The 26,590-nt window shown below is 43.7% G+C and overlaps 1 protein-coding gene across 1 annotated transcript in view; it reads left to right on the top strand.

The window, feature by feature from the left end:
- The window catches only part of KCNIP1 (potassium voltage-gated channel interacting protein 1), a 298,956-nt gene extending 291,853 nt beyond the window's left edge, over window positions 1–7,103 (top strand). Inside the window, exons 6-8 of the mRNA XM_064458911.1 lie at window positions 208–312; window positions 890–952; window positions 3,215–7,103. Of these exons, the coding sequence (XP_064314981.1) occupies window positions 208–312; window positions 890–952; window positions 3,215–3,262 (216 nt within the window). The 3' untranslated portion in view covers window positions 3,263–7,103. The remainder of the gene's footprint in view (window positions 1–207; window positions 313–889; window positions 953–3,214) is intronic.
- Window positions 7,104–26,590: the final 19,487 nt, after the last annotated feature.

The following is a 26,590-nucleotide window of genomic DNA, read 5'->3' as shown; positions in this document are numbered from 1 at the left end:
CTATGGCAAAGTCATGGCACAGTCAGAAAGAAGCACATGGTTTTTATAGATGAACTTGTATATGCTGGTAGGTCTGTCTTCGTGCTCATGTATAGGCATCCTCGTGCTGTTCTGTAATAGGAGGGTGAAGGGTAGTAAAAGGAAGAAATGTGCTATCATTTCTATTAATTTCCCTTTTGTGTTTGTGCTGGCATGCCACTACTGCAGGAAATGATGGATATTGTAAAGGCAATTTATGATATGATGGGAAAGTACACATATCCAGTGCTCAAGGAAGATGCTCCAAGGCAGCATGTAGAAGTATTCTTCCAGGTACTTGATTTTTTATGTGTTTTTTTCTTAACACTTGAGCTATGCACTGATATACTTTACTGTAAGTTTAGCTTCAAGTTCAATCCTATGCCCCGCTATATATTCCAATATAAACACTAGCAGCCATTCAGCCTACCAGTATCTGCTGATTTCCTGACTCCAGGGTATCCCATTTATCTCTTAGACCAACCCTTTGCAGTGGGATGTGCCCCATCCAGCAAGTCTGAAGCCTCTGCATGTGTTGCTGTCCTTCTGTGCTGCTTCTCTCAACTGCCCGTAAAGAGAGAGAGGAATATGGGTGCTGGTTGGTGAGGCAGTGAATAAATAAACGATGTAATAAGGGCAGAGGTTGCTGTGTATGTCAAGGAAGGAATAGCTGGAGATGACCTCAAAAGTGCTCCAAATACCAGAGTAAACAAGTCCTTAGCAGTTGGCAAATTTATCCAATGATGCTGAGTCTGTAATCTAAGCTTGTAAAGTGCCCTGGGTTTATTGAGGTTGCATCAAATAAGATATTATACTTTAACTGCAATGTTACCTGTGGAAACAAAAATATTTTTTTTATTTTATTTTGCAGAAAATGGATAAAAACAAAGATGGTGTTGTAACTTTAGATGAGTTTATTGAATCGTGTCAGGAGGTAAGGACAAAATTATAACTACAATGAAAGGTCTAGCTCATGCTACAGCACTTGCTTTCCCTTTGGACAAACTCCATTTGAAACAAGATGCTGTTCAGTATTCCACGTTTCCTTTCCTCTGTGAAATAGCCAGCTTCAAGACTGAGTTTCTGGTGGTGTTCTGTGAAGTCTGTGACTGAATAGGGAAGTAGGGTCAGGCAAATCATGGGACAGGGCCTCTTCATTACCAGTGCTAGTGGCCAGTACCTGATTCTGTAGACAAGCAGATAACTCTAGAGAAAGCTCATAATGCCCTCAACCTTCCTTAGTGGGTTTTTTTTTGGTTTGGGTTTTTTGGTTTTGGGTTGTTTTTTTTAAGAGGCTGATATTGTCTCTGTGTGCTGCCTCTGGATGTCATTAGCAGGTACTGTGTTGCTGGAACTGCCCAGAGCCAAAGGTCTCTAAAAATCTTGTAGTTACAGCACTGAATTATAAAACCAGTTGATGTTTTCACAGCCAAATATTAAAAGCAAGTGCTGTCATCACAGCAATCTTTTTTTTTTTCTGTTTTGGAAATAAGATTGCTCTTGCAAATTCCATATATTAGGTTGGCTGTAATAAATATTTGCTGGTATTTTTAACACTGGCACAAAGACAAGCATCTGCATTGACATGCAGTTGGCCAAGTGTCTGTTGTCTTGCACTGTAATTAACTATGTGAATGTTTGCTTGGAGATATCTCTAATATTTAATCAGTACAATAATGGCATCTGCATTTTAGAAAGTTTATATTGGTGTAAATATTTGCATACCAGCCTTCCTGTGTATTTTACTTTCCCTGGAAAATCTTTCCTGTTCTGCAGTCAGACAGCACTGACAACTTCCGTACCTGAGCAATGGGAAGATGCTCATTGTGGAGGGCTAGGCTGGCTTCCCGCTGTTTCTGTGTTAAGTCTGGCTCTGGAAACATCCAGATTACTTCTCAGTCAGGAACTTCAGGAGGCAAAATCCTTCTTTGCAGATACATAATACAAGGTTTACTTCATTCTTGGTCCTTCCTGATTGTTTAGCTTATTTTTGGCCTCATCTTTAATTAGATCATTTCTGTTGTGTATTATTCTTTACATTCATAATTTGCCTTCAGGCTGGATGCGTGTGTATGATTAGTGGTCTCAGTATTGAAGCACCTTTATTTACTTTTAACTGTTAGAGTTCATTTAATGCTCTGCCCTAGTTTAGGTTTGGTTCCTTCTGTTGACATACTTGCACTAGGAGCTGTAGAGTCTGATGCACTGTCATGTGTGCTTTCCTGGCAGACAGGAGTGAGCCCTGTAACATTAAGGTGTTTTGGTGGTTTTTTGTTTTTTTAATTTATGAAAAAGAAACCAAAGTGCACTATAGTACTTACCTCTTCCATTTCTGAGGATATGGCTGATGGCTAGTGAACTCCTAGCACTGCTTTGGAGAGGATGATGTGTTTCCCATACAAGCCAATATCCTCTGCTAGTACCCACCAAACTGTGTTAGAAGTGAGATAGATGGATGCAGCCTCAAAATAAAATAGAGGAATAAGATGCAACAGATTTTCATGCTACAGGCAAACAGGTATTCAACATTTGGAATAACTGAATTCTTGGGGGGGGGGGGGGGGGGGAATCATCATGTTTTTTAATATTACTCTGGTTATTACCTTGAAGTAGAATTTTGAGAATTCATGAGAAACAATCCAGGATTTCCCTTGTCTGTCTCCAAATTTCTCATGTGGATCTAGGAACTTCCAAGAGGCTGAGATGGCATGTATTTTGGGTTTGAGCTGGTTGTATTTCTGGAATGAAGTGGTCCTTCAAGGCAGCTTGCTTATCAGTTCAAAACCTGCAATTTCGTTCGCACTTTTGAAGCATATTAGCTAAGTGCATATTTGCATATTCAGGGTCAATGAAATGCAGTTAAGGGCTGAAGTTTGAGGGCTCAGTACAGTCACGAGCTCAATGCTGGTGTCTTGCTTTCTTCAGTAAAGCGCAGCCCTTGCTGAATGTCAAGCTTATGCAAAGATCCTGTGCTTGCATGCCTCAAACCAACCAAGGCACCAAAGTATGAGACAACTGCTTACCTGAATCAGGACCTGATCACTGAATCAGTTCCAGCTCATCAAGAATGAAAAGCTTTATGAAAGCAAGTCTGTTGCCTGCAGTGGCAGCTGCAGAACCCCTCCTGTGCCATGCAAAGTTACAAGTCGTGCTTGTCAGTGCTGGTTTTATGAAAATGTCTTCTCTTTGCTTTCAGGACGACAACATCATGCGATCCTTACAGCTCTTTGAGAATGTGATGTAACTGTGCCTGGTGAGCGCTGGAGGAGTCAGACACTTTCTGTGTAACAAAGACCTCCTTTCTGGGTGAAAGCTTTTTACAATTCAGCCATGTTCAGTGTGTGAGGATTTTGTATGACATCTCCAACCAAATGGCAACTGAATGCAACCAATCCCACCTCTTCTTCCCAAGAGGTGCCGGTGGAGCTTTGTTTCGTTTTGGAAGCATGTGAATATTTTAATAAAACCTGACAAGAGACGACTGCTGCTCAAAGTTCAATGAGTAATATACAGCGTTGTTTGCTAGGCACAAGTCCTGCTTTTAATCTAGCAAGCTTGATTAGATACGATAGCACATGTCGGTAGCTTACTCAGCCATCTATTGCAAGTGAAAAGCTCAGTCCATACTACCATATGGCAAAATGTTTTATGAATGCCTTGACATTAATCTGCTTTGACAAAAGTAGAATCTACCAGGGTCATTTGTAAAAAATGAACAGTAAATGTACCTAGGACATTGAGCAGACAGGCTGTGTAGCCAATATCTCCATTTCTGCAGAGATCCCACTTTTCCTCTCACAGGCACTGGTGCCACCACGCTGAGTTTGGTGGAGTTTTTCCTGAACACATTAACTAGAGGATCTTCATGCCAGGGTGAGCCAGAAAGGAGCACAATATGAGTTGCATGTATAAATTTTCAAACTAAAGAACAAATCCTGCTCAACAATGGTAAGTTCTTGCAAGACTGGGCATTTTATAAGGGCTGGTACAGGAAGATGAATACCTGCTCTAGTCCCAGCCACCTTCTGCAGTCCCAGCACATGGGACCACCATGTGTCCCATGGTGTGACCATGTGTCACACCATGTGAATCACACCATGTGATTCTTCAGTGTGCATCCCAGCAGCACTGTGGTCATCTGCTACGGTCCTTCCTATGTAGTTTGGCACACGCATTCTAGACTCATCATTTGAGTGTTTGTATTTTTCCATTGGAAGTTACAGTAAAATCTTGCCCACTTTAGAATCGCAGAATCAGCTGCCAGGTCCATATGTCCCTTTGGGTAATTTAAACATTTTCCGTAGAAAAATCTTTTTGTTTCCTCCAAGGCAACTGCATGATTTGTACAAGTCCCATTTCTTTACTAATGCCAAATAGAGCATTGGTTTGGGAGTTTGGTTTTTTTAATAGGTAAAACAGAAAGAATCATATAGTGAATTTACACCAAGGTTGAATTTTGCCCAGTAGATTATTTATCAGCTGAGGAACATGTCAGAGCTTGCTTTGCAGAGGACTCTTAGGAAAGTTAACACACCAGAATGCCATCACAGTCTCCAGGCAGCTGATGCCTGAGAAACCAAGGGAAGGAGGAAACAGCCAACATTTCCAGCTGCTCAAACCACACAGAAAGGAGAGTCCCTGCCATAGTGCAGCATTGCTCCCATCCAGTAAGCATATATTTTTATTATATTAGATATATTATATTACAAATATACTGATAGCAATGAAGATATATTTTAAAAATTATGTAAGTGGAAGCTTTTTATAATACAAAAATATATAGAATGCCTCATTTCTGTAGCCCTATATTTTATAAAAATTTAATCTATTGAAGTATTCCTCATTATAGAAGTAGGTCTGATCAGTACTAGTGTAATGCTATGCTTATTCCCCAAGACAGGACATTTTCCCCTTTTCCCCTGTGCTCCTCCGTACTCTTCTATGTAGTCTTAACTTTATTCCTTTAAGTTGCCATTTGTCATCAAAAGTGCTGCTCAAGTGAGGGAAGTTACATGTACACAGGAATGACACTCTAGTGTCTAGCCTTTCATATAGATACCATTAATTAATTCCTTCCTAGCAACGATGCAGAGCATAGCAACTCCAATAATGTGCTGTGATTCACAGAACTGATGTGATGCCGTGACAGTAGCCTTTTCCTCCTGTTGTCCGGTATTGTCTATTTAGTTATTATTTAATAAGCACTTGATAAAGACATCCATTGTAGCTGAAATGATGCACAATGTTTGCAGTGTTCCTTCTTGATTCTTCCTGCAATCACTTTAGCAAATGGCCAAATTTAATATATGAATAACCTGCCAAAATAGTATCTGCCTATTGTCAGTCTAAGCAGTTAACTTCAGCTGAGGGAAAGGTGGTCAAGATAATGGAAAACAAGCATTTGCATTGGGTTAGCACAGTGCCTTTCTCCTCTAACAGTGTTGCTCCCGACATGCTGATGAGATGGGACCTACATCCTGAAAAGTTAGCAAAATTTGAATGTGCCCTTTTCAAAATAAATTATTAGTTGTGTGACACCATGGTCCCTGAAGCTAAATTAATTTCTGGAGTTACTGTGATGAACTCAGCCTCACATACATTTTCTCTGTCTCCACTAGCAGAAGCGCTATATGGGTGGCGCAGGCATGCCTGTGTCAGGGGCTATAACTGCTTTCTGTTGAGCAAGGCCCCGGTTTGGCAGCATGCTTCAAACAGTTGGATGTTGTTCTCAGTACGTGCTTAAGTGTGTTGCTGAAATCAGGCTACCATCAGTGACCCTGCAGTTTTGGCATCTCCTTTTCAGCTCCCAGTAACAATGAGGGTGTGTTAGGCAGAGAGGGAGATGCTGAAAGCTGTACTAGTCCTGATTCTGCCCTTTAGGCGTAACTGGCTTCGATTTCGGTCGTATGCCTGATGTTCAGCCCTGGGTTGCTACCTCTCTGCTCCACTTGAAGTCCAAGAAGTCCATTGTAGCTGAGATAGGAGGACTGGCAAAGTGACACACAACAGTTGTATTTTCACATAGCTCTAATTGTAAATTTTCTCTGTGGCAGAGTCGTCACCTTTGTGAAATCATTTATTATCCTGTGTTTGTCTCTGATCCTGCTGGTATCAGCCAGAGGCTGGTATACATCAGTGCATAGAAGGCCTCTGGGTTTTCCATGAGCAGCATATGTGTATATGGCTTGTGTGCTCCAGCCAACAAATGACAGAGATCCAGTGACTGTGAGAGAATCACACTCTGCATGGAAATGTCTTTGCATTTGTTTTTTATGTTTTCCGTGAATGTTACTTCGTATACTTGCAGAGCCTCCCATCGCTCATAAATGGGGCTTGCAATATTTATGGCGAATACTTACTACTACAGCTTTCTAAATAAAACATAGTATGCTGTTCTAATCTCATACCGTCATAAATCCTACTGCCAGTGTGGGGAAGGTAGTTACCGTGCTGACTTCTAAGTTACAGTTAGACTATCTGTCAGTGCTATCAGCTGTGCAAATTTTCTCAAAGTTGTGAATGTTTAAATAACGTCTGAATCATTAGTCTGACTGTTTCATTAGTTACAAACGTCAGTCTGCATCTTCATGCCAGTGTTTTCTAAAAAAAAAGCCTTTCTAACATGCGTTTTAGGCAACAATCTGTTGAAAAATAGGAATGTGTTTAATGATAATGCAAAAAAAAAAAAGTAATGTGCCTGTTACTGTCGATGTTTGTTTTCCTATTACTTTGAATGCATTGCAGTATTGTGAGTAATCACAAGTCAATATAAACCTGAGGGTGTGGATATCCTAAGGTTCAAGCATTGTGGGCAGAACTGTGGCATTGCCTGACTGTGACACATGTTGAAAACAAACATCTTTGTGTCCATGTCTGACCTCTGATAAGATGGTAGCAGCTGGGTAACAACCGTTTTTTCTCCTTAATGGAAGTGCCATGAAAGACCTAAGGAAATGTGCAAATAACATAAATTGTGATAACTAAAGCCATGTTAATGGAGCAGCAATGCATAGCTTCACAAATGCTATTCTCCAATGGTAATTTGTATTAAATTTTGTTGAATGGTTTTAATAATAAAAAGAAAATATCTATAGGAGGGTGTCCTTTCTTAAGCCCAGTAGGTACTTTTTTCTTAAGGGACACTGTCAGGTTAAAAATTTACAGGGAAGCTTTTAGAAGCGGGACTCTTATAAACACATAGCTGTCTGCATAGAGGCTGTCAAACTGCTGAACTGTGCTGTGAGTGTAACATTTACTTGCTAATGATTTATTTGCATCACTGATTCATTTGGTGCGGTGACATACACTTAACTGATAGTCTGGCCCTTGTGTAAATAAAGAGTTCAAAAATATTCCGCCTACATCACTGATACTATCTGAAAGTAGTAAAAATCGAAAGCTTGTAGGCGTCTTTTCTCTTCAGCATTTTTATTAAGTATAACCAGGAGAACAGGCAATCAAACTGAAGAAAAATGCAAGCGCTATTTTATTTTAGAGATAAGAAAAATAAAACAAAGCCTCACAGTGTCCCTTTAGCTCTGGTTTGTTGTAAACATACATTCTGACACAGGGAGAAATGCAGAAGAAATTTTGCGAGACTATATATATGTGTGTACATATATATACATAAAAAAAATTTGCTCAGCTCCATTCTGTAGGGTATAATATATCAACCAGCACATCCCAGGAAAAAGAATATTCTCTTGCATACGCGCAGAAATGTGAAAATAAAGATGTCTGTGTGGAACGTGGTAGTGGTCTCACTCCAGTGCCTAAAGAGGTTGTGTTGCCCAGCTGACCACTCCCCCCGGCCAGCTCGTGGCTGCGCAGGCAGGGAGCGAGTGGCCTGGGGACGGCCACCTCTGCTACCGAGGCACCAGCCTGCCCAGAAGAGACGACGGTTCCCTGCGGAAAACGCCAAACCTGACTTCTTGCTGTCCCTGCAAGGAAAAGGTGTTGAAGCTGCCTCACTAGCTCCAAAGTGCACCCAGCTGCTGGTAGGCAAAGTAGACACTGGCTCACCGGCATGTGCTTATGCTTTTTATTCATTTTTCAGCATCAGGTTTGCCCAAGTGGCTGTCCAAAGCCTTAGTTACTACTGTGAGGTAGTAACACATCTGATCTTATTCTCAGCCCATCACCATTGCAGGCTGATCACCTCGTCCTGCTGCCTACATGGTCTGGAGCATTGCATCTGATGGTTTGAAGGGACAGTGGGGCAGAGGGCAGGTATGCACTGGCAATAAAGGCTGTCCCCACAGCACCTCTGGGAATGTTCTCCAGAGCATAGTAGGGTGAAGCTGAGGCACATGCTGCAACTCAGCATGTGAAAGAGGTTACTTTTGAATGCAATGATAGCTTTTACTTACTGTGAGATTAATTCTGTAGTCTTTGCTTATCCATGCAGGTCCAGCAAAGCTCTGCACAAGTAGAAGTTATTGGCTACCTAGTTCTCTTGCATTTGGCGCCAGAAGATGCATGTGAGATGTAGAAACATGGAGAAACCACGCAGCATGCTGGGGAAAATGAGGTTTGTATCCTGCTGGAGTGGGATGTACCTGGGAGCACTGCGGGATAACAGATATCCATTGGTCTGCAACCTAGATTTAATTTAACTAATTGTTTTAAGGGAAGAAATCCCAGATTATCATCGGCTCTAAAGCCAAATATCTGGGATCAACTCTGAGAGGTCCAAGCCTAAATGGATCTGACCACTCCTGTTGGAGAGAGGGCAGCTTGTTACCTTCCTGCCTTCCATCCTGAAGCTGCAGTCTGTCTGAAACCAGAGCATGTGCCTCTCAATTATTTAAAATTTGTGAAGCAAATTCAAACTGGTGACAGGCAATAAAGTGACAGCAGACAAGTACAGAGGATGTGAATGAGGCCATGAGACGAGGTGACTCGTGTCTAGCATGGTCTTCAGTCATTTAGGCTAAATGAAAGGAATACGTAAGAAAGTCTTTATAAATACATGTTATTAAAAATAAACAGAAATGACCAGACAAATTTGAAGATGTAGCTGCTAATTGTCTGTGTGACACTAATTAAGGGTTAAAGAATAATAAAAATGCAGTTAAAGTAAAAACAAATTGGCAAGGTATTGATAATAGTGATATTAAATCCTCAGTGTATTTAAATCATTGGGTTTACATGGGAGGTTATCAACCACAACAGGCCAGCCAGGGATAGACATCCCTTTATAAACTACCCATGTAGTAAGTACAATGAAATCAGGTGTCAGCTGAAGCCTGATATTTGCTTGTCTTCAGCTAACATCATTGAGGCCAGCTGCAGTGATGCGTCCTTCCTTATGTGTCCGGGTGACGGTCACTGCAGTCTGCACAGCACAGGGAAGCACATACTGGTTTCGAGTGGCAGTTTCTTGCTTTAAATCCTGTCCCAAAAATGTGCATCTTGCAAGTCAGGAGTTAGAGTTAGGGTGGTTTAGATGGAAAGGGTCAGGTACAGCCACCCCCCCATGGGGTTCTCCTGTTCATATATACCAGATGCTCTCTAAGAAGAGTCAGCCACATTTTCAGCCCCTGAAATAACCTAGCTGTGGGATAGCTCTCAAATATTTTAAAAAAGAAAAAAGGGATGTTAAGATAAATATGTATGTACATAAAAGGTCTAGACCATTCACCTACGTTCACCTTTAAAAAATCCAGGTATATCATACCTGTATACATGCGTACTACTCTGATTTTAGCTTTGGGAAAAAAAAGTATAATAATCAAATGGGACTGAGCAACCTCTTGTTTGCTCTAAATTATGGTGCCTTTTTTTTTCAATATTACCATGATAACTTTTAATACTGTTTGTATCTCATCATAGCACAGACCTTGGTGTCAGGTTAGCTAACAGGAGCTGTCTCAATAACAATTCTTGCTTTTCTCAGAATTAACGTTAGGTGCCCTCTCAGCAGCACTTATCCCATGCATTGTCTTTCAGCTACGAAAATGGGTTTGGTTTCTCTAAAAAATAATTACCCTTATCATAATTTACATCTCCTGCTTAAATAACTTGTGCTTGTGCAGCAAATAAATAGGTGTCTGGATTTCAGAAGATAGGATCTGACCGAGTAGCGAGGAAGCTGCGTGTGCTGCGGCATGTGCTGCCTGCTGGGCTCTCGCGAGGAACGCTAGATGTCACCGGGATCCCTCCTGGCGTGCGCAGCCAGGGCCAGCCAACAGAGCTGGCAGATTCCAGCATGGATCACATCTAATTATCCGAGGGGCAGGAGACGTCAGGTGTCACATAGTCCTCACTTAACCACTTTCATACCTGCAACAGCTGGCTTTGAGAACTAATTAAAGTAATAGGGCTGTGTAATACTTTTTTATAAATGTAGTCATTAAAGATATGTCTAAAAAGCAGATGTATCTATGAGTAGGGAAAATGAACTTTGAAGAACAGAATCTAGGGGAAATTAATTATTTCTAATTTACAGAAGAGGAACTGAAGCAAAATGTTATGTCCTTTCATCACACCAGGTGTGTACTGTATGGGATAAGGCGTGGGAGATGCATAAGCAGAAATCCTGCATGTTCTAATTGATTGGAGAGCTGGCAATAGACCTACTCCTACTGCTTTGCCGGGAGAGGCTGGTTCTTTGCAAACAGGAGACCTGTCCCACTCACTCTCCAAGAGGTGGGAAATGAACTGCAGATCTCTAGATCCTCAAGTGATGTGGTTATTTCCAGCACGTTTTGTTTAAACTTTCCTTTTTGTCTTGTAAAAGGAAAGTCTGTCTTTCTCCTTCTGTTATTGTACGGACTCAGAATCACTGGGGGGCAAAGGGGGGAGGTGCCTCCTGGCAGCACAGAATAAGTTTCCATATTTGCTTGTGAAATCCCCCTGGGAACTCATCTGTTGTCCTGTCCTGGGGTTGCATTTGGCAAGTGTCGGCAGCTCCCCGTCCTGCACGCAGAGGCCTGTAGAAAAGCCAAGGTGGTACCAGGATAAACTGTGCCCCTAATTCAGGACAAGGGCTTCTGCAAGAGGCTGGCAATGCTTCTGGTAGTGGGGAGAGGGGATTATTTCCTTTAAAACCTGGGACACCTTTAAAGTTATTTCTTGCTGGGATTTGCAACCACAGCCAGCTGCCATGAAATGGAGAATGGGAACAGGGTTGCAGCACAACAAAGCAATGTTTCACTCGTAGGAATCAGTTCTGATCTGGTCTAGCTGCAGAAGAAAATTAGCCCAGATGGTTACTACCATCACCCAGGGCCAGGAATCCAGGTAAAATATAAGAATGAAGCCATTCTGGTCAGCCTGAGCGCTCCTCACGGAACCCTGTGACCATCCTTCCCTACACCACAGGCTTTCTTGCGACCATGTCCACACTGTCTCCAAAACCCAAGCCGCATCTCGGGTTCCTCTGCCTGCGACTGAAGGGGGCGTAAGAATGATAAAGCCATGTTGCCACTTTCCTGGGTTTTTTTAGTACATATTTAGTCTTTATATTTGCAGGGAAAGCCAAGGAGTGTGTACACTGATGTAAAGGACAGAGATGGAAGGACTGCTGCTACTAATGTACAGTCAACTCTTTTGTTAAAATGTCTGTGAAAAGTTAGTGCTGGCCCAGAACTTTCCAGAAGGATAGTAAGTTATTGGAAAGTGTGGATTTAAAAAAAATCAAAGATTGACTTTGTTGACGTTTTCACAGAAACTTATCCTATGATTTTGATTCTAATTACTTTATTGATTTACTTATAAATCAATATAAATTGAAAATATATAACAACGTCAATATGCAAGGAGTCAAGTCAACAGTATATTCTGTCTGACCACATGTTTTAAATTTTAGAGAACTCAGAACGTGAAGTAGTACAAGAGACATATTTCCTTCACACAGCATGAGCTGCTGTGGAAAATCATTCACCATTATGTTACCAATCATAGTTGTATGTAAGAAAAATAACATGAATTTTAGTAAGTGAGCATTGCACTGATAGGAGAGAAGAATTAATTGTGCTGTAATTGATAATTTGTAATACACTTTGGAAAAACCCATTTGTTTCTACACCAAACTAAGCTGCAAAAATACTTCTAATTGTTCTCAATTTTGTTTCAGATTTTTAAAAAATTATCTTAAAGTAGTTAATTTGCCCTATATTTATTTTATTTTGCACTAAGCTGTGATATCATAATGCTAAAATCATTAAGAACATCTGCTATGAATAAGTTATTGAACTGTTTTCTAGATCAGTCTCCTTTTGTATTCAAATGAAACAGCTGGATGCAAGCAAACAAGAGACTCTGAAATGAAAAGAAGGTAAGAGGTTTCAATCATATCAATGCCTTGCAGTGATTTTAGCAATAAATTAAAACTAACAGAATATTTAAGCTTTTAGTTTGTGTCTTACTGTAGCAATGCAAACTTAGTCTATGCCATAAAGTAATGTGTAAGAATGCCAAAACCAGGAAAACATGGTCTAGATTTTGGCAGCTTCAAAGCCCAAAAGCAGAATTTCAGAACTTGAAAATTCACATTTCTGAGAGCACATTTAATCTCCATTTGGAACAGAAATCCTATTACAGCCTGCAAAGAGGATATTCCAGGGCTCAGGCAGCCCTGCCCAGCAGCGCAACAAAAGAACATTGCAGAAATTGGTGTGATGTTGCAGAGACCTGTAGGTAATTTTAGATACAGTAAAAGCCATGTTCAAAAATTTAATAGACAAGGAGAGACGTACTGTTCCTTTACTGTAGCTTTACTATGGGTTTGGTGCAGGATTTATAATACTTGTATGACCTCTATGTTGACAGCGTCTGAACACTGTGCCATCTCCTGTGTGCATCTCCAGAGCCTCCAGTGAGGCTGGGAGGTGGTGCCTTGTGCCTGCATTTGTGTAGGAGCTGAGAAAAGCCATATGATTGTGGAGCTAATTTTGACAGAGCCGGGAACTAAGCCAACCTGTCCCATACTGGATGAGGTCATGTGCGTTAGCTGTTCCTTCCCTCCAAGGACAGGTCCATGAAGTAAATAGGTGCCTTGTAGAGGTTTGGAGAAGGTTAATGGCAGCAGGCTAGAGCTCCCTTGGGAAACAGGCCAGGGGTGCCTCGTTGTACTGACAAAGCCTGGAAGGGATAGACAAAACCTGCCTGGGTCTGTGTTAGAGAGCAGAGAGAGCACAAAAATGTGACAAAACTGGTCAAACCTGTTCCCCGTGCTGGGATTTTTCTCCTTTGGCTTTTTTTTTGGCACTTGGCAAAGAGGGGAGAAATAGATGTTTGGCTGGTCTATGGTTTCACTCTCGAGGTATTTTTGTGCACTGATATATGGGCACCTGGGCTCTGGCTGTGAGGGTTTCTTCCTTGTTTTCACTGAGAGGCAGCACTGCAGCTCTCCCAAACTCTCAGCTTCCACCCACGGGAATTAACCCAGAAGCCGGCACGGAGACGTTGGGGTATTGGCACAGAAACAAGCAAATGGTCTGAGATCTCCATGGGGAATAGGGTGCACCCATCCTATGGCTCGAGGCACCTCTGAGTGCTCTCCTACTCTCTGCCTGGAGCTGGGCAAAATATCCAGTACTGGCATTATTGTGATGATGTAATAGATTTTTAAAGTCACCAACATTGTCCAGAAAATATCACCACACGCCAGTGTAGTCTGAATTTCCCAATACAATGTTTTTTTCTTAACAGCAAAGTGTCATTCATTAAAATAAAACAGCCTTCAAAGGCTCCTTTACTTGCACTGCTCGTGTTGAGTTTGCCAGAGCAGCCCTCTGCTATCTGCAGCCGAGTCTCCCAACATTTGGGGATATTTTGGGATATTGTTGATGTTTGATGGTCAGGTGAAGTAACAGGCCTGCCAGTGCAGTGGTGTCTTTGGCCATGAATAGGGACTCTTGGGCAGTTATGAAAATGTATTTTGGCTTTCAGAGCAATGGATGAGGGAGGATCGGAAGAGTGACAGCAAAACAGTATAAGAAGAAATGATAAGGCTTTTGCTGGAAAGTTGTAGGGGACTGATTTAACAACATGAGAATCGGACAATAAGTCTGTCTGGCCTTTCACAAGTCCCTTCCTTTCTACGTACTATTATTTTCTTTGTCACAAATGCACTCTACCCTCTGCCTGTTCCATAAGGAAGACCCACGTCCCGAAAAACATCTTCAAGGGGCCTCAGTGAAAGTGCAGCGAGCTGAGTTGGCCAGGGAGGAGCCAGGCAAGACACCGTGATTGTGGAGCACAAGGCCGACCCTGTTGCCAAGTCCCAGGCAGCAGCTCCCAGACTGCTGTGCGGATGGCCCCAGTGCGGGAGGGTGTTCACAGAGGAGAAAGGATAATTTCTTTTCTTGTTTCACCCACAAATAATTCACGCTGTGTTTCTCCAACTTTGCAAAGCAGATTTTTCCTCTAGGCAGAGGCCGTTACAGATCAGAGGCCATTTGGGGATCAAAGAGTTTGGAGTACCTCAGTACAGGAGTCTACAGTGAAAATGTGTTGTTCCTATAGAGCAAGAGCTGGCTATGCCTCATACAGGCGCTGTCTCGCAAACAGAAAAACAAAAGGCCGTGTTGTTTGTTCAAGGTTGGTGAGAATGTTAATGAAAGGCAATTAGAAAAAATGTGGTGGTGAGTCCCCATATATTAATCTTTATTAGAGTTAAATTTTCCCTTGCAAATGTGACACGCCATCAGGTTTCTGTCTCAAGAGTGTGCTTTGTAGGACATTACAGAGAAGAGTGCGCAGCATTCCCAAAGTAGCTATTAATTTCCCCAAAGCCCTTTTAGCAGGCAAGACTTAAAGAGAGCCAGCTAACCTGAGCCAAGGTGGCACCCGAGGCACTGGCGGGAGCGGCTGGGGACACTGCTGTCACTCTGTCGTTCGTACAATGTAATGCAATCCAGCAACTCTGAACGATGGTTACAATTCACCAGGGCTGCCAGGCTGAAACAAAAACTGCGCAGCATATTTTGGGTTAGTGGTGGTGCAGCTTCTCTCACTAGCTGCTTTCATTCCAGTGGGTAGCTACTGTAATGCGGGAACAGAAATAAATTGTAAATAGTTTAATGAGTAATGATGTCAGTTTTATTCCTCCTCTTAGCAATCTCCTTTTTGGTATAGTGCACGCATTTGCTGGCAGGCAGATATACAGCCCTAACATAAGCAGATTCCCTCTGACAATGGTGCTGGGGCTCTGCCAGGACACCTGGGTGCCAATGGTCCCATGGGGACACACTGGTCAGTATCTTTCCACGTGCCACATAACTTCTTCAGGGGTGTGTGATGGTCTGACGTGACCGTAGATGTAGCATTATATACGCTATAGGGTCTTTAAGGACACCAGACATCATCTCTGTGAGATATTATCAGTGTCATGCCAAAGGTCATGTTCCCCATCAGCTCACAAGTGTTTCAATGATTTTCAGCAATGGGAACTTGTTACTTTATTTGTGCCAGGGACGAAGGTACTTTATACTGTAACAAATGTAAACTGTAAATAATCACATGAGCAAAAATGACCAATTTCTTCCTCCTTTTTTAATTTTCCCTTTTGGTTTGGTGTGTGCATTCCCTGGGGGACAGGTATATGTCGGTGACACATTTTAAAGGTCAAGAATGACCCTGAGAAGGAGTGGCCTGAAACCTACTTTATCCCAGACGCACAAGGAGCATGGATCTGGCTCCAACCCAGAGCACAAGGGAAGCCAACGCCAGCTCCATCACACACACACGGGGCAGGGAACTTTGCAGGTAGCATGTAATGAGCTATGTAAATGCTGTTAAGACCTTTTCTTTATCTTTTGAAATGCAAAACTAAAGGTAAGTCTGCAATTACTTCTCTATATCCCTTTAAAATATTTTCATAGTCCTTTGGGAAACCTCCATTATATAACATTTCTTTCCTTTTCCTTATTTCCACAGTGCTCAAAATAATCTACTCCAAAGATAAACATTTCAGTGAATACTTCAGTAAAATGAAAGGTGTGTGTTGTCATACCACATAAACTCAGTTTTGAAGACCTGTAAGTTCATGCCCTCAAATGAAAGCCCAGCAGTTTTTTTGTTCAGGCTATTTTACATCCCATCATAATTCAAAGCTAAGTTAATGTTTCACCTCTGGCTGCAGTAAATGAGATAAAGCAATATTTCCTCATTCACAGAGTAACAACAGCTACCCTTTTACTTTGTCCGCACTGCTATGTTGTGCTGATAAAGGAAGAAAACATTGCTTAATCCCTTCCAACAACAGTTGAGACTATTTTTAAACACAAAATATGTTTCTGTACTGCACTGCCTATTGCTGAGGCATTTTTAAGATTGCTAAGCCTCAACCAATTCTAGGTGATGAAAGCTGTCTTTCTGCTGGCAAACCTACGACTTCTGTTTTATAAGCTAAATATAAAGCTAAACCCATGTGAACCTCAAGGTGATTTTACCACCTCCCTTTGTTTCACCCAAAAGCAGAAAATACTCGTTCCTTGGAAATTAATCTTGGAAATTACTTAAGTGCTCTATGAGTAAGCTTTTCAGAGAGGTCCTTTCCAATGGAGATACCAAACGCATGCACACCTGGGCCCGACGCAGCTGACACGCGTGTACCTGAATGGCTTTTCGCCAAGGGAGCAGTTCCCGTGCCTGCTGTGCTGGAGCTCCTCTCAGGTGAGCGGCTGTGGGACTGGGACTCAGCATGTAATGAAGGGGAAGAGCTCCAGGTAAGACATTTATCTGCTTTCTTTTACTCATCTGATGGTAGCGTGCACTGCTCCTTTCATAGTCCATGTGGATAAGGTGAATTTAATGTATTCCACTATGCAGGACTCCTCAGCTCCAAAATAACATAAAGCAAGAATTATTATTCTTGAATAGTTATTCTTGAATAGAACTATTATTCTTGAGTGTCTCCTTAAAACCAACATTCAGCCACTTCAGAAGCAAAATACTGGAGTGTGCCCATGTCAGCTCTCCACGACTGTTTGGGACAAAATGAAAAACCAAAAGCTTTTGAATCGGGTTCATTGCTGCAGTGGTTCATGAGAGGCACAGAGGTGCTGGGGGTGTCTACTCCATCGTCACCCCACTGAGCAATTACGGCTGCTCCAGTGGAGACACTGCTGTGCTGCAGAGGGGGTGAATCCCATGGATAAGCGCCATCTCGTTTGGAAAGCATCATAAAGCATTCATGTTGTAATTTAAAGTGTTCATCCAAGTATTTTGGATTTTTTTTTTTTTCTTAAATAAATGTCCCACTACCACCCCAGCCCTTGAAAGAAAACAAAATAACACAATATAGGGCTAGATCCTTTGGCAGGGTAAGTTCTTGATTTAAAAACAACAAAAACAAAAACAAGACATCTTTTAATTAAGCTTCTTTTATGTTTATGGTGTTTGGAACAGTTCCAAAAATACTTGCACTACCAACAGAGATAACTTTCCTTTTCATGAACATGCAAGCCAGAAACAAGGCTACAGCTTGTCTGGTAAGTACGTCTTGATCTGAACTACTGTCTCAGAGTGTATTTCATCCTATTAACATAAAAATAAGCAATACTTTCCCATAGATCCTAGTCTAGTGCCAGTTAAAATATCTGCCCAGCTTTTGACAGCTGAAGTCACTTCCATGCATGAAATATATATTTAATGTTAGGAAGCAGAAAGGAATTACTTCATACCAGGTAGGAGTTTTGGCAAAAGATTAAACCACAATTGTGCATTAAGCTGAAATAATAACAAAATGTTGTGCACCTGAAACTGAGTGTCCAATTAATTGTCTGTTCCCAAACCCATTCTTGCATCTGACAAGAGGTTACACTGACCTTTTTTTACTTTTTAAAGTGTATTCTTTAAAGCGATGTTAGAAAACTGTACAAGAATCTAGGCATGAACATTGGGTGCTGATGTGCACATAGATAAAATAACATTTTCAGGTTGTAAAGGGCAGTGTCATAATGGAAATAATTAAATGGGTTTTCAGACTGGAAAAAAAAAATGCCTGGTACCAGTCCAGAACTTTTGTTCCTACTTGAAATGTTTCTTTCATTCAAGTATCAGCAGTATTGGCACGTTAGACCTGTTAAGAACAAGACAGTATTGGTGACAGAGAATTTGTTGTTAGAATTGCTTGTTTTTCAAAGAGCAGCTGGAACCTGAAATATGTTTTACAACAAATACCTGCCTAGCCATGAATAATTTACAGTATCGGGTAGGGTTTTGCAGAGTGCTGGACACCAAGCTGCTGCGAGGCTGGCTCAGAGCTGCTCAAGTGTGTTCGGCTGCTCTTGCGCAGACACATTGGCCGAGGAAACCATGCTGATGTGCAGCTGTCCTGCAGCTCAGTTCCCCCGTGCCATGTGTCTCCATTCATTGGCAGTTCATAACGCGCTCACACATCACAAGGGTTTTAAATACTGGATAAAAGGTTAGATGTCACCTACTACTTCCATGAGTTATAAATTCTGTTTTGGAGTAGAATGCCATGCTGCTGCAGGCAGCATCCATGGGCAGCCTGGACTCACACCAAGGCTGGATGGGGCACCTGGCTTACCCGACCCTTCAGTTTGCCAGAGAAACGAGCAACAAATCCTGACAACTGAGAGTCAAAATAAGAGAAGATCATCAGAAAAGCATGTTTCCATGAATCTTTGTCTTTAGAGGTCCCTAGGAGACAGTGTGAGCAGCTATTATCTCCATTTTCACGGGGGTAGCTAAGGCATACACAGTGACGGAATTTTTCAAAGTAACACAGAGGCTTGCTCCAACCTGTGACATTGCTCAGCAGCTCACGTTCCCCTTTTAACTTGTTCTTTTCCTGGAGGATGTCTCTGTCCCGTGATGTGTTGGGGTGCAGTGTGTGCAGGCACCTCTCGGCAGGGGGCTGGGCTGGGCTGGGAGGCGTGGAGGGCACTGCACTGCTGGGACACAGGGCTGCGAGGCCCAGGACAGGGGAACAGGCTCCCTGGGAGGGCAGGGCCTGCAGCAGACAGCTGTGTTAGGTCAGCCTGGCCGGCCGCTCCTCCTGCCATTCCCATTAGCAATGAGAATTGCATTTGATGCACGGGGAGAAAAGGGCTGTTTGTTCGCTTGTTTTCTAGTTAATCAATCAAGAACACATGAAAAGGTTGGAAGAAAAAATTGCTGTGTTGGATCTGCCTTGTAATTAATATAGCCACGCTAATCACATCTCCCAGACCTTTGGTTTTCTGAGCTGTGGAAGGTACCTTCTACATTAAAGCCCCTTTCCTAGCACAGGAGGAAACTGCAGAGCAGAGGTGATGTAGGGACAGGCGTGGTGCGCTAGGGTGTTGGTGTGTCCTGCTCTGCTCACATCAGACACAAGGTGAAGTAAAGGAAAGTGGGAAGAAAGGGTCGTTGCCTGGATTTAGTCATTCCCTGGCAAAAGGCCTCAGCTGATGGTCATGGCTGACCTGTGTTGCAGCCAGGGCTGGGGAGCACAGCCAGGGCCCAGAACCCTGGGCGGGAAAGCATGGACCAGAAGGTGGTTTGTGTGCAGACTGAGGACGCTGGTTTGAGGTTTCTGTTTGCTTTATCGTTTCATCTAAGAAAAGCATACTGGTAACGACTGAGTGTTTTATTTTCTTTGTTGCTGTAGACACCATCATCAAGTCACGGTGTTTGCTGTAAGTAAGTCTACAGTATAAAATGACATTTATTTTCTCACAGTATCAGTTTTCTGCCTCCTCTTTCTAGCCTGTCTTTCAGGCATTTTTTAAGAAAAGCTAGAAAGATAAGTTACACAATGGGTCTGGATTGATGGTTGCCTTAAATGCTGAAATGGGGCAGAAATACTGCTGGTGTGGGGGTGTCCAGCTCCAGGTCACTGCTGTAGCTGTGACCTTGCCCTGCCTGCGCACTGGGCAACCACTCCTTGCTGCAGGTAGTCTTTGGCAAGATCTTTATCTCTCTTTGTAGCAAGAGTGGGTGTCACTGCTCTTTTAAGCTGCCAGGAGCCCAACACGTAGCTACAGAAAATAAATGTGGTATATGACGATTGATTTATCTGCATTTTCTAGCCCAGCAATTAAATCTGCTTTTGGGAGGCAGAACCAAAGGAGCAAGCATGCTGTGATGCCAGATCAGAGCTGATAATGTATTCCTCCCTTCCTTGGTATTTCACTAGCACAGACATCAGCCTATTAAGGAATAATCTCCCAACGCATCAGCTGGCCTCAGCAAGCACCACCACAGGCTGCACCATGGCAGAGCAGAGCCTGGCTGGCGGCTGGAGACAGAGCAGGAAGCCACAGGTGCAGGGGATGGGAGGGAGGTGGCAGCAGGGGCTCGGAGGGGGTGGCCGTCTACCTGCCACACTCCCAGGATGTCACGAGGCTGCAACCTGCTGCACAGAGCTGGGAAGTCACTGCTCTAACCTGACTTTTTGCCAAATTGCTTTGAAACTTGTTATTACTGCACAGATACACTTTCCCAGTATCTTAAGAGCTAGGTGGCCCTAAATGTAATATAGCCCTGTGCTGGTTGTTTGCATGGGTTGTCCATGAATGAGGGTTGGCTGCTGGGCAATGGGGCCAGCATGTGGGGCATCTCGTGTTGGGGGTAGCTGCAGCTGGTGGCTGCATACTACGGCTAAATGTGAGGTCTGTGGGGAAACTGAGGCAGACAGGATCTTTCTGACCTGGGAGCAGTGGTTGGGAAGTGGTGCCCACAGGCGCCAGTGGGTGCCCAAAAGCCCTGTGGGAGCACAGGTACAGCAGCAGGCTCCCAGTCTTGGGGATGTGGGGGCTCAGTGAGGTGGGAGGAGGGGAAACGGGGAGCTGCTCTTTCCTACCCTTGCCTTTTCCCCCTCATTCTCAAGCAGGCTGCACCCCCTCTCCCTGCCCACACGCTCCCTTTCTCTCAGTTTCTCACTTGTGAAAGCTGGGGTTATATTTATCCCAGCCCTCAAGGGTGCTAAGAAACGAATTCGGATGCTGTAGTTAAACACTACAGCACATAAGCAAGCATTCCTGACAGGGAGTGTTTCATGTCACCAGTCCAACAGCTCACTGATGCATCAGCTGGGAATGCAACAGGTACCAGTGCAAAGTCAATGCAGCAAAGAGGAGACGCTGAGGAGAAGGCTGCTGCCAAGACACTCTCCCTGATCTGCTTGTAAAATTCCCTGTGTTTAAGTATCTCTTTGAGTGGCTTTTGATGGAATTTCTCTCAAGGCAAAACAAGTAAGTTGAATCTATGGTCTCTTTTACAAACCCTTCTGATTCAGTCCAGTGGAATCAGTGTGGCTATTTTTTCATCCTGACTTGTGTCTTTTACGTGTATCTTCCAGTTTAGGGCTGAACTGTTCATATGTGTACAAAATGAAAAGTAATAACTGGAAACATTGCACCCATTTTCAAGGCATACTCTGATCTTCTTAAGCCAGGACTGAGAAAGTCATGTGAGCTCTTAAACAGCAAAAAACAGTGCTTTGGTTACCAAAAATTAAAATCTCATCAAATCGATACCTGAGCACAAAGAAAAGACAGAGACTTTATCTTCCCTATGGTATTCCTGTTCATTAGTAGCTGCAGAAGGCATCTGTTTACCTGCACTGTCTTAGGAATGTGTTTGTCTTTACACTGTATTTTAAGCCAAGGCATATCCTTTGGGGAAATGTTGTCGTGTTTGTCCCTTGCTGCAGCATAGGTCTAGGTGTGCCTCTTCTGGCTGTATGGGCATGGCTCTGGACATCCCATAGGCGGGCAGCGACATCTGGCAGTTGCTACCAGGCAGATAACCAAGCCGTGGGGTGCTACCTACACATCTGTTTCCTGACATTGCAGACTACTTGTCCAGGGCTGTCTGTTCTTAAGAACAGTATAGACAGAGCAAAACAGGCTGTGCTCACTTGAGAAAATCAGTTTCTCAGGTGATGCATTGGTAGCAGTACAACAATGCACAGAAAAGGGGGTGTCTGTCTGTGTGTCTGTCTGTGTGTGTGCCTGTGTCACTTCTCCAAAATACTGTGGCCACTCAAGGTATTACTCTGCTGATGCTCCAGATTCATAAAAGAATGCAAAGCTGTAATAGTCTTCTTGAAACATCAAGGGCCTTTGGTGTGAAATACAGCTCTAATTAAATGTGACAGAGTGGCTTTCACGTTGCTACAGTCAATTCATTGATTCAAAGAGGGCAAAGGCTTTGACAGGAGGCTTGGGATGATTAACGGTCTTGCACATGCGTTATGTTTTGTTGCAATTGCAAATACCTGCTAAGGCTGAAGCTTTATTAACAGACACCCTATGAACTGTGGGGTCTTTTGGGCATATGTAAGTAGAAGATGGCGAGTCACAGGCTGAATGACTCCTACTGCATGAACCAGTGCCATGTCAAGCCTCACAGTTTTTATGTGGTATGGCCTGAACCTTAGGTGACCCGAGGCCAGGTGAGAAAACAGTAGCACAGTGGTCAAGCCTGGCATCTATTCTCATCATTAAGGGCATATTACAGAAAAAGTTACACTAAACATTTCTTATGTTATCTAACCCTGAATAAGAAATGGCCAACTGAGCTAGCTAGAGCATAAAAGCAGTTTTTCAGGTTTGAAAGGCGGCTGCTGCTGCACTCCGTGCCCTCAGAGCAGCTCATGGCTTCTGCTCAGTGCAGGCAGCACTGCATTGCATTTCTTCACAAACTAAGTTTTGCACTCCCGTTAGCAGCTTCTGTGCTGCTGGTCGGCAGTTCTGGCTCAGCTTCCACTGCCTGGGAGTTGAGATGTCCTCGCAATACCAGCAGGACACGGTCACGGCTGCAGGAAGCAAGTAAAAGAGCTCCTTTTTGCCAAAATTCAACCTTGGGGCAATGGCAGAATGGCTCCCTCCAGTCTCAGGGATCCAGATTAGCTTTCTCGGAGCTGGTGGCCTGTGTCCAGGCTGCCAGCACCCTCTGCCTCCTCCCCACGCATTGCTGCGAGCAGGCAGCAATGCAGTGCTGCTGGCTGGGGGCACCAGCCCACTCCTCCCGGCAGCCTTTGATGTACCCCCCTGCACCCCGCAGGGCTGTGGTGCTGAAAGCACTGGGCAGCCCTTGCTCAAGGCTGGTGTGGTCTCGGCCCCAGAGCTGCCTTCGGAGTTGAGCAGAGATGTGTGTATTTGCAGAAGTGAAACTGTGCAGCCCAGTGTAAGAAAATGTAACAACTTAGTTTTCCAAAGATTTCCCCCTCCCTTCCGAAAGGGATGCTTTCACTTTAAAAAAAGAAGCCCATTTAAAACAAAAGACTAATGAGTATGGTAGCCCTTCCTCTTTTGCAAGTTTAAACACCTCATCTTTCCTTGGAGAACAGCTCTAAATCATTTTATTTGCAAGCCCTAAGCAGGAATTTGTATTCATGGTAAGACATTTATTGAGTTAATTTATTTAAGGCTGGGGCATAATTTCTAATAATGGAATAGTCTCTAGGCCCAGTGAAATTGTGTCCCTGCTAGGGCATTAATATTTTAAGGGGTTATAATAACCTGTCAATTGATCTGTGTCTTTTAGGGAGTAGGTTAGCAGTTATCGATGATTGCTTATATGAAGGATTATCTTAAAGCTGGTGCTCTGCAGGCCAGTGCCTGCCACAGGGCCGCATGCCCACGCCAGCTGGGAGAGGGTTCATGGTCTGAGTAAATGGGTATGAATGAAATGAGGAGGAAAAATAATAGAGTGCAAATCTGCAGGGTGGCTGCTGCTCCCACAACCCCAGGCTCGGAGAGCAGCATGGGGAAAGCCCGCGATGCCTTCATGTGTACAGCAGTCTTGCTGCAGCTCAGGGTTTCCTGAAGAGATGTGAAATCAGGTATTGGTCTAAGCAAGGAGGTGTCAGCACATGTTCTGCAGGAGGCTTGTCGTCTTGGCAGATAGTCTCTTATTGATACAAGAGGCAAATAACTTGACCTCTTACTACCTTAATTTCTCTATTTTTAGAAATGGGGAATATTTATGTTATTTTTTGAGTGATTTAAGATGATGATGAAAAGTCCAAATATAAAAACATTCTTGTTTGTTTTACTGCTATATTAAATGGCATGTTGCACTATGCAGCACAGACTGGGATCCACCTGGCTGGAGAGCAGCTCTGTGGAAAGGGACCTGGGGGTCCTGGTGGACAGAAAGCTCAACATGAGCGAACAGTGTGCTGCTGCGACCAAGAAGACCAACAGGATGCTGGGTTGCATCAAATAGGGCATCACCAGCAGAGAGAAAGAAGTCATTATCCTGCTCTACTCAGCGCTTGTCAGGCCACACCTGGAGCACTGTGTACAGTTCTGGTCCCCGTGATACAAAAAAGACATGGACAGGCTGGAAGGGGTCCAGAGAAGGGCCACCAAGACGATCAAAGGACTGGGAAGCTGCCATACGAGGATAGGCTGGGAGAGCTGGGTTTGTTCAGCCTTGAGAAAAGGAGGCTTAGAGGGGATCTCATCCCCATGTACCAGTACTTATGGGGCAGCTACAAAGAAGATGGAGACTCCCTTTTTACACAGAGTCACACGGAGAGGACAAGGGGGAATGGACACAAGTTGCTCTTGGGGAGTTTCCGATTGGGCACCAGAGGAAAAGTTTTCACACTGAGGACAGTCACCATTGGAATAATTTCCCTGGGGAAGTGGTTGACTCGGCCACATTGGACACCTTCAAGACTTGTCTGGACAGGGTGCTGGGCCATCTTTTCTAGAGTGCGCTCTTCCTAGAAAGGTTGGACTAGATGATCCCTGAGGTCCCTTCCCACCTGGGATTCTGTGATTCTCTGATTCTATAAAACCTGATGCTGAATGGCCTTTAAAAAGAAGGTAACATAAAAACTAATCCAGATTAAATACATTTATGTAAAGCCTGTCTTAGGGAAGGGATGATGGGACCACTAAGGCCCAGGCAGAGTCTGATGGGGCATGGTGAAACCCTCCCAGCCCAGGCTCAGGGTACCGAGCCATGGTAAGACAGTGGCCTGGGAAGGGGGATGATGTGAGCAAGTGGTGCAAAGCTGCCACCAAACTGTTGGCAAGAGCTGACAAACCTGAAAGGATTCCGAGGTGTCTTCAAAGTCTGTCACCTCGTGGTTGGTATTCTGGGTGGTCTAGCTTTTAAGTTTTCTTACAACCCACAGAGCGCCTAGTTGGTGGGAAGCATTAAGTGCAGGGACTTCAGTAAAATTAATAGTGTCTGAACATGGTTCTATGATGGTCCACAGCTCTGCTCCTGGGACCCCTGGGACCAGCACGTGTCTCCTTTGCTGCATGGAGCAAGCCGAAGGCAAACAGCATGTGGGGCACTTGGTTTCAAATCCAGGTTTTTTTAGTGGCAGCTACTGTGGGCAAGTAAGTCACACTTTTTCAGTACTGTGTCTGCTTCTAATAATTGTCCAGAGGTGACTCTTTCCATGTAATAAGCTCTTTGTGGTTGCAAGGTCACATAGTTAATAGGCACATGGGGGACTGGCTGGCCAGTCACTGCAGCCTGGTAACCCTGCCGTGCCAAAGCATTGTGACATCTTTAAAAGCATTCTAAAAATCCTAAATTGTTCGTACTAAGTGGCAGTGGCCTATTGGGTGTTCACTGGCTTTTAGTTATTTTTTATTCTTGTTTAAATTATTCCTCTTAATGCAATAGGTAAAAGCATTTATCTGGTAAAAGCTAAACTCTGCTCTGAGTCAAATTCTGGTCCTTTGTTTCTAACTGCATGGCTTTATTGTGGATATTGAGTATTTACTAAGGAAAAATGAACGTTGGTGTGGAAGGGCATGCAGCTGCAGAGCAGCTTTGACTGCACTGCCTGCAAGAGCAAAATAAATGTGCTGGGGGAAAAGTGGGCTGTGGAGGCATTCAAGATATCACATGGCTGGTTTTCCCCTAAAACTTACTGTGGTGAGGAGTGTTTCACTGCCCTACAGAAATTCAGACTAATATATGTGTAAGATGAATGATTATGTCTGAACTGTGCTCCCAGGGGCCCCATCTGATACTTCTTTCTTACATGATCATTTGTCAGTGTGTTGTCAAGCCTTCAATTAATGAGCTACTGGCAGCTCTATTCACCCTCACTCCCTCCCTTCAACCACTCTGGGTCCTTTCCCCTCCTCGGCAAGGTGGTGCTGAGGTTGGCACCACGACACCCACCTGCTCCAAGGAGGCAGGTGCTCAGCGAGAATGAAGACAAAATGAAGACAGTGATTCCGTCCATCGCTCCTTTCCTCCTCTGAGAGGTCAGCAAGTCCCTCCTGCTTTTCTTCCTGGAGGAGTGGGCCAGAGCACGTAGCAAGTGCTTGACTAGATCACGTTCATTGCTTAACAGCCCTGCGGGTCTGCCTGCAACGCACGCTTCGGGAGATGGTACAGAAAACTGCGATGAAGACTGGCCAGCACAGTGCTACAAGGGAAACTTTCCCTTTGTCGTGGCCATCAAAGATGACCGAGGAAAGCAATCCAAAATTGCCCAGTATATCTGCAGGTTTCTTAATTTACATTTACCTGTTACCTAGAAGCTTGGAAGAAAAAATTTCACATGTTCACTGTGGACTTTGTGGCTGTGTGTCTGCTGTAGCCTTTTGGTGTATCGACCATGCCCTCAGTCTGATAGAATGTGAGAATAATCAGCAACAAAACATCTGATGTATTTTCC

Source organism: Phalacrocorax carbo, chromosome 8 (genome assembly GCF_963921805.1).
Source record: "Phalacrocorax carbo chromosome 8, bPhaCar2.1, whole genome shotgun sequence".
In the NCBI taxonomy this organism is placed as follows: Eukaryota; Metazoa; Chordata; class Aves; order Suliformes; family Phalacrocoracidae; genus Phalacrocorax; species Phalacrocorax carbo.
This window is presented reverse-complemented; position numbering and strand designations above follow the sequence as displayed.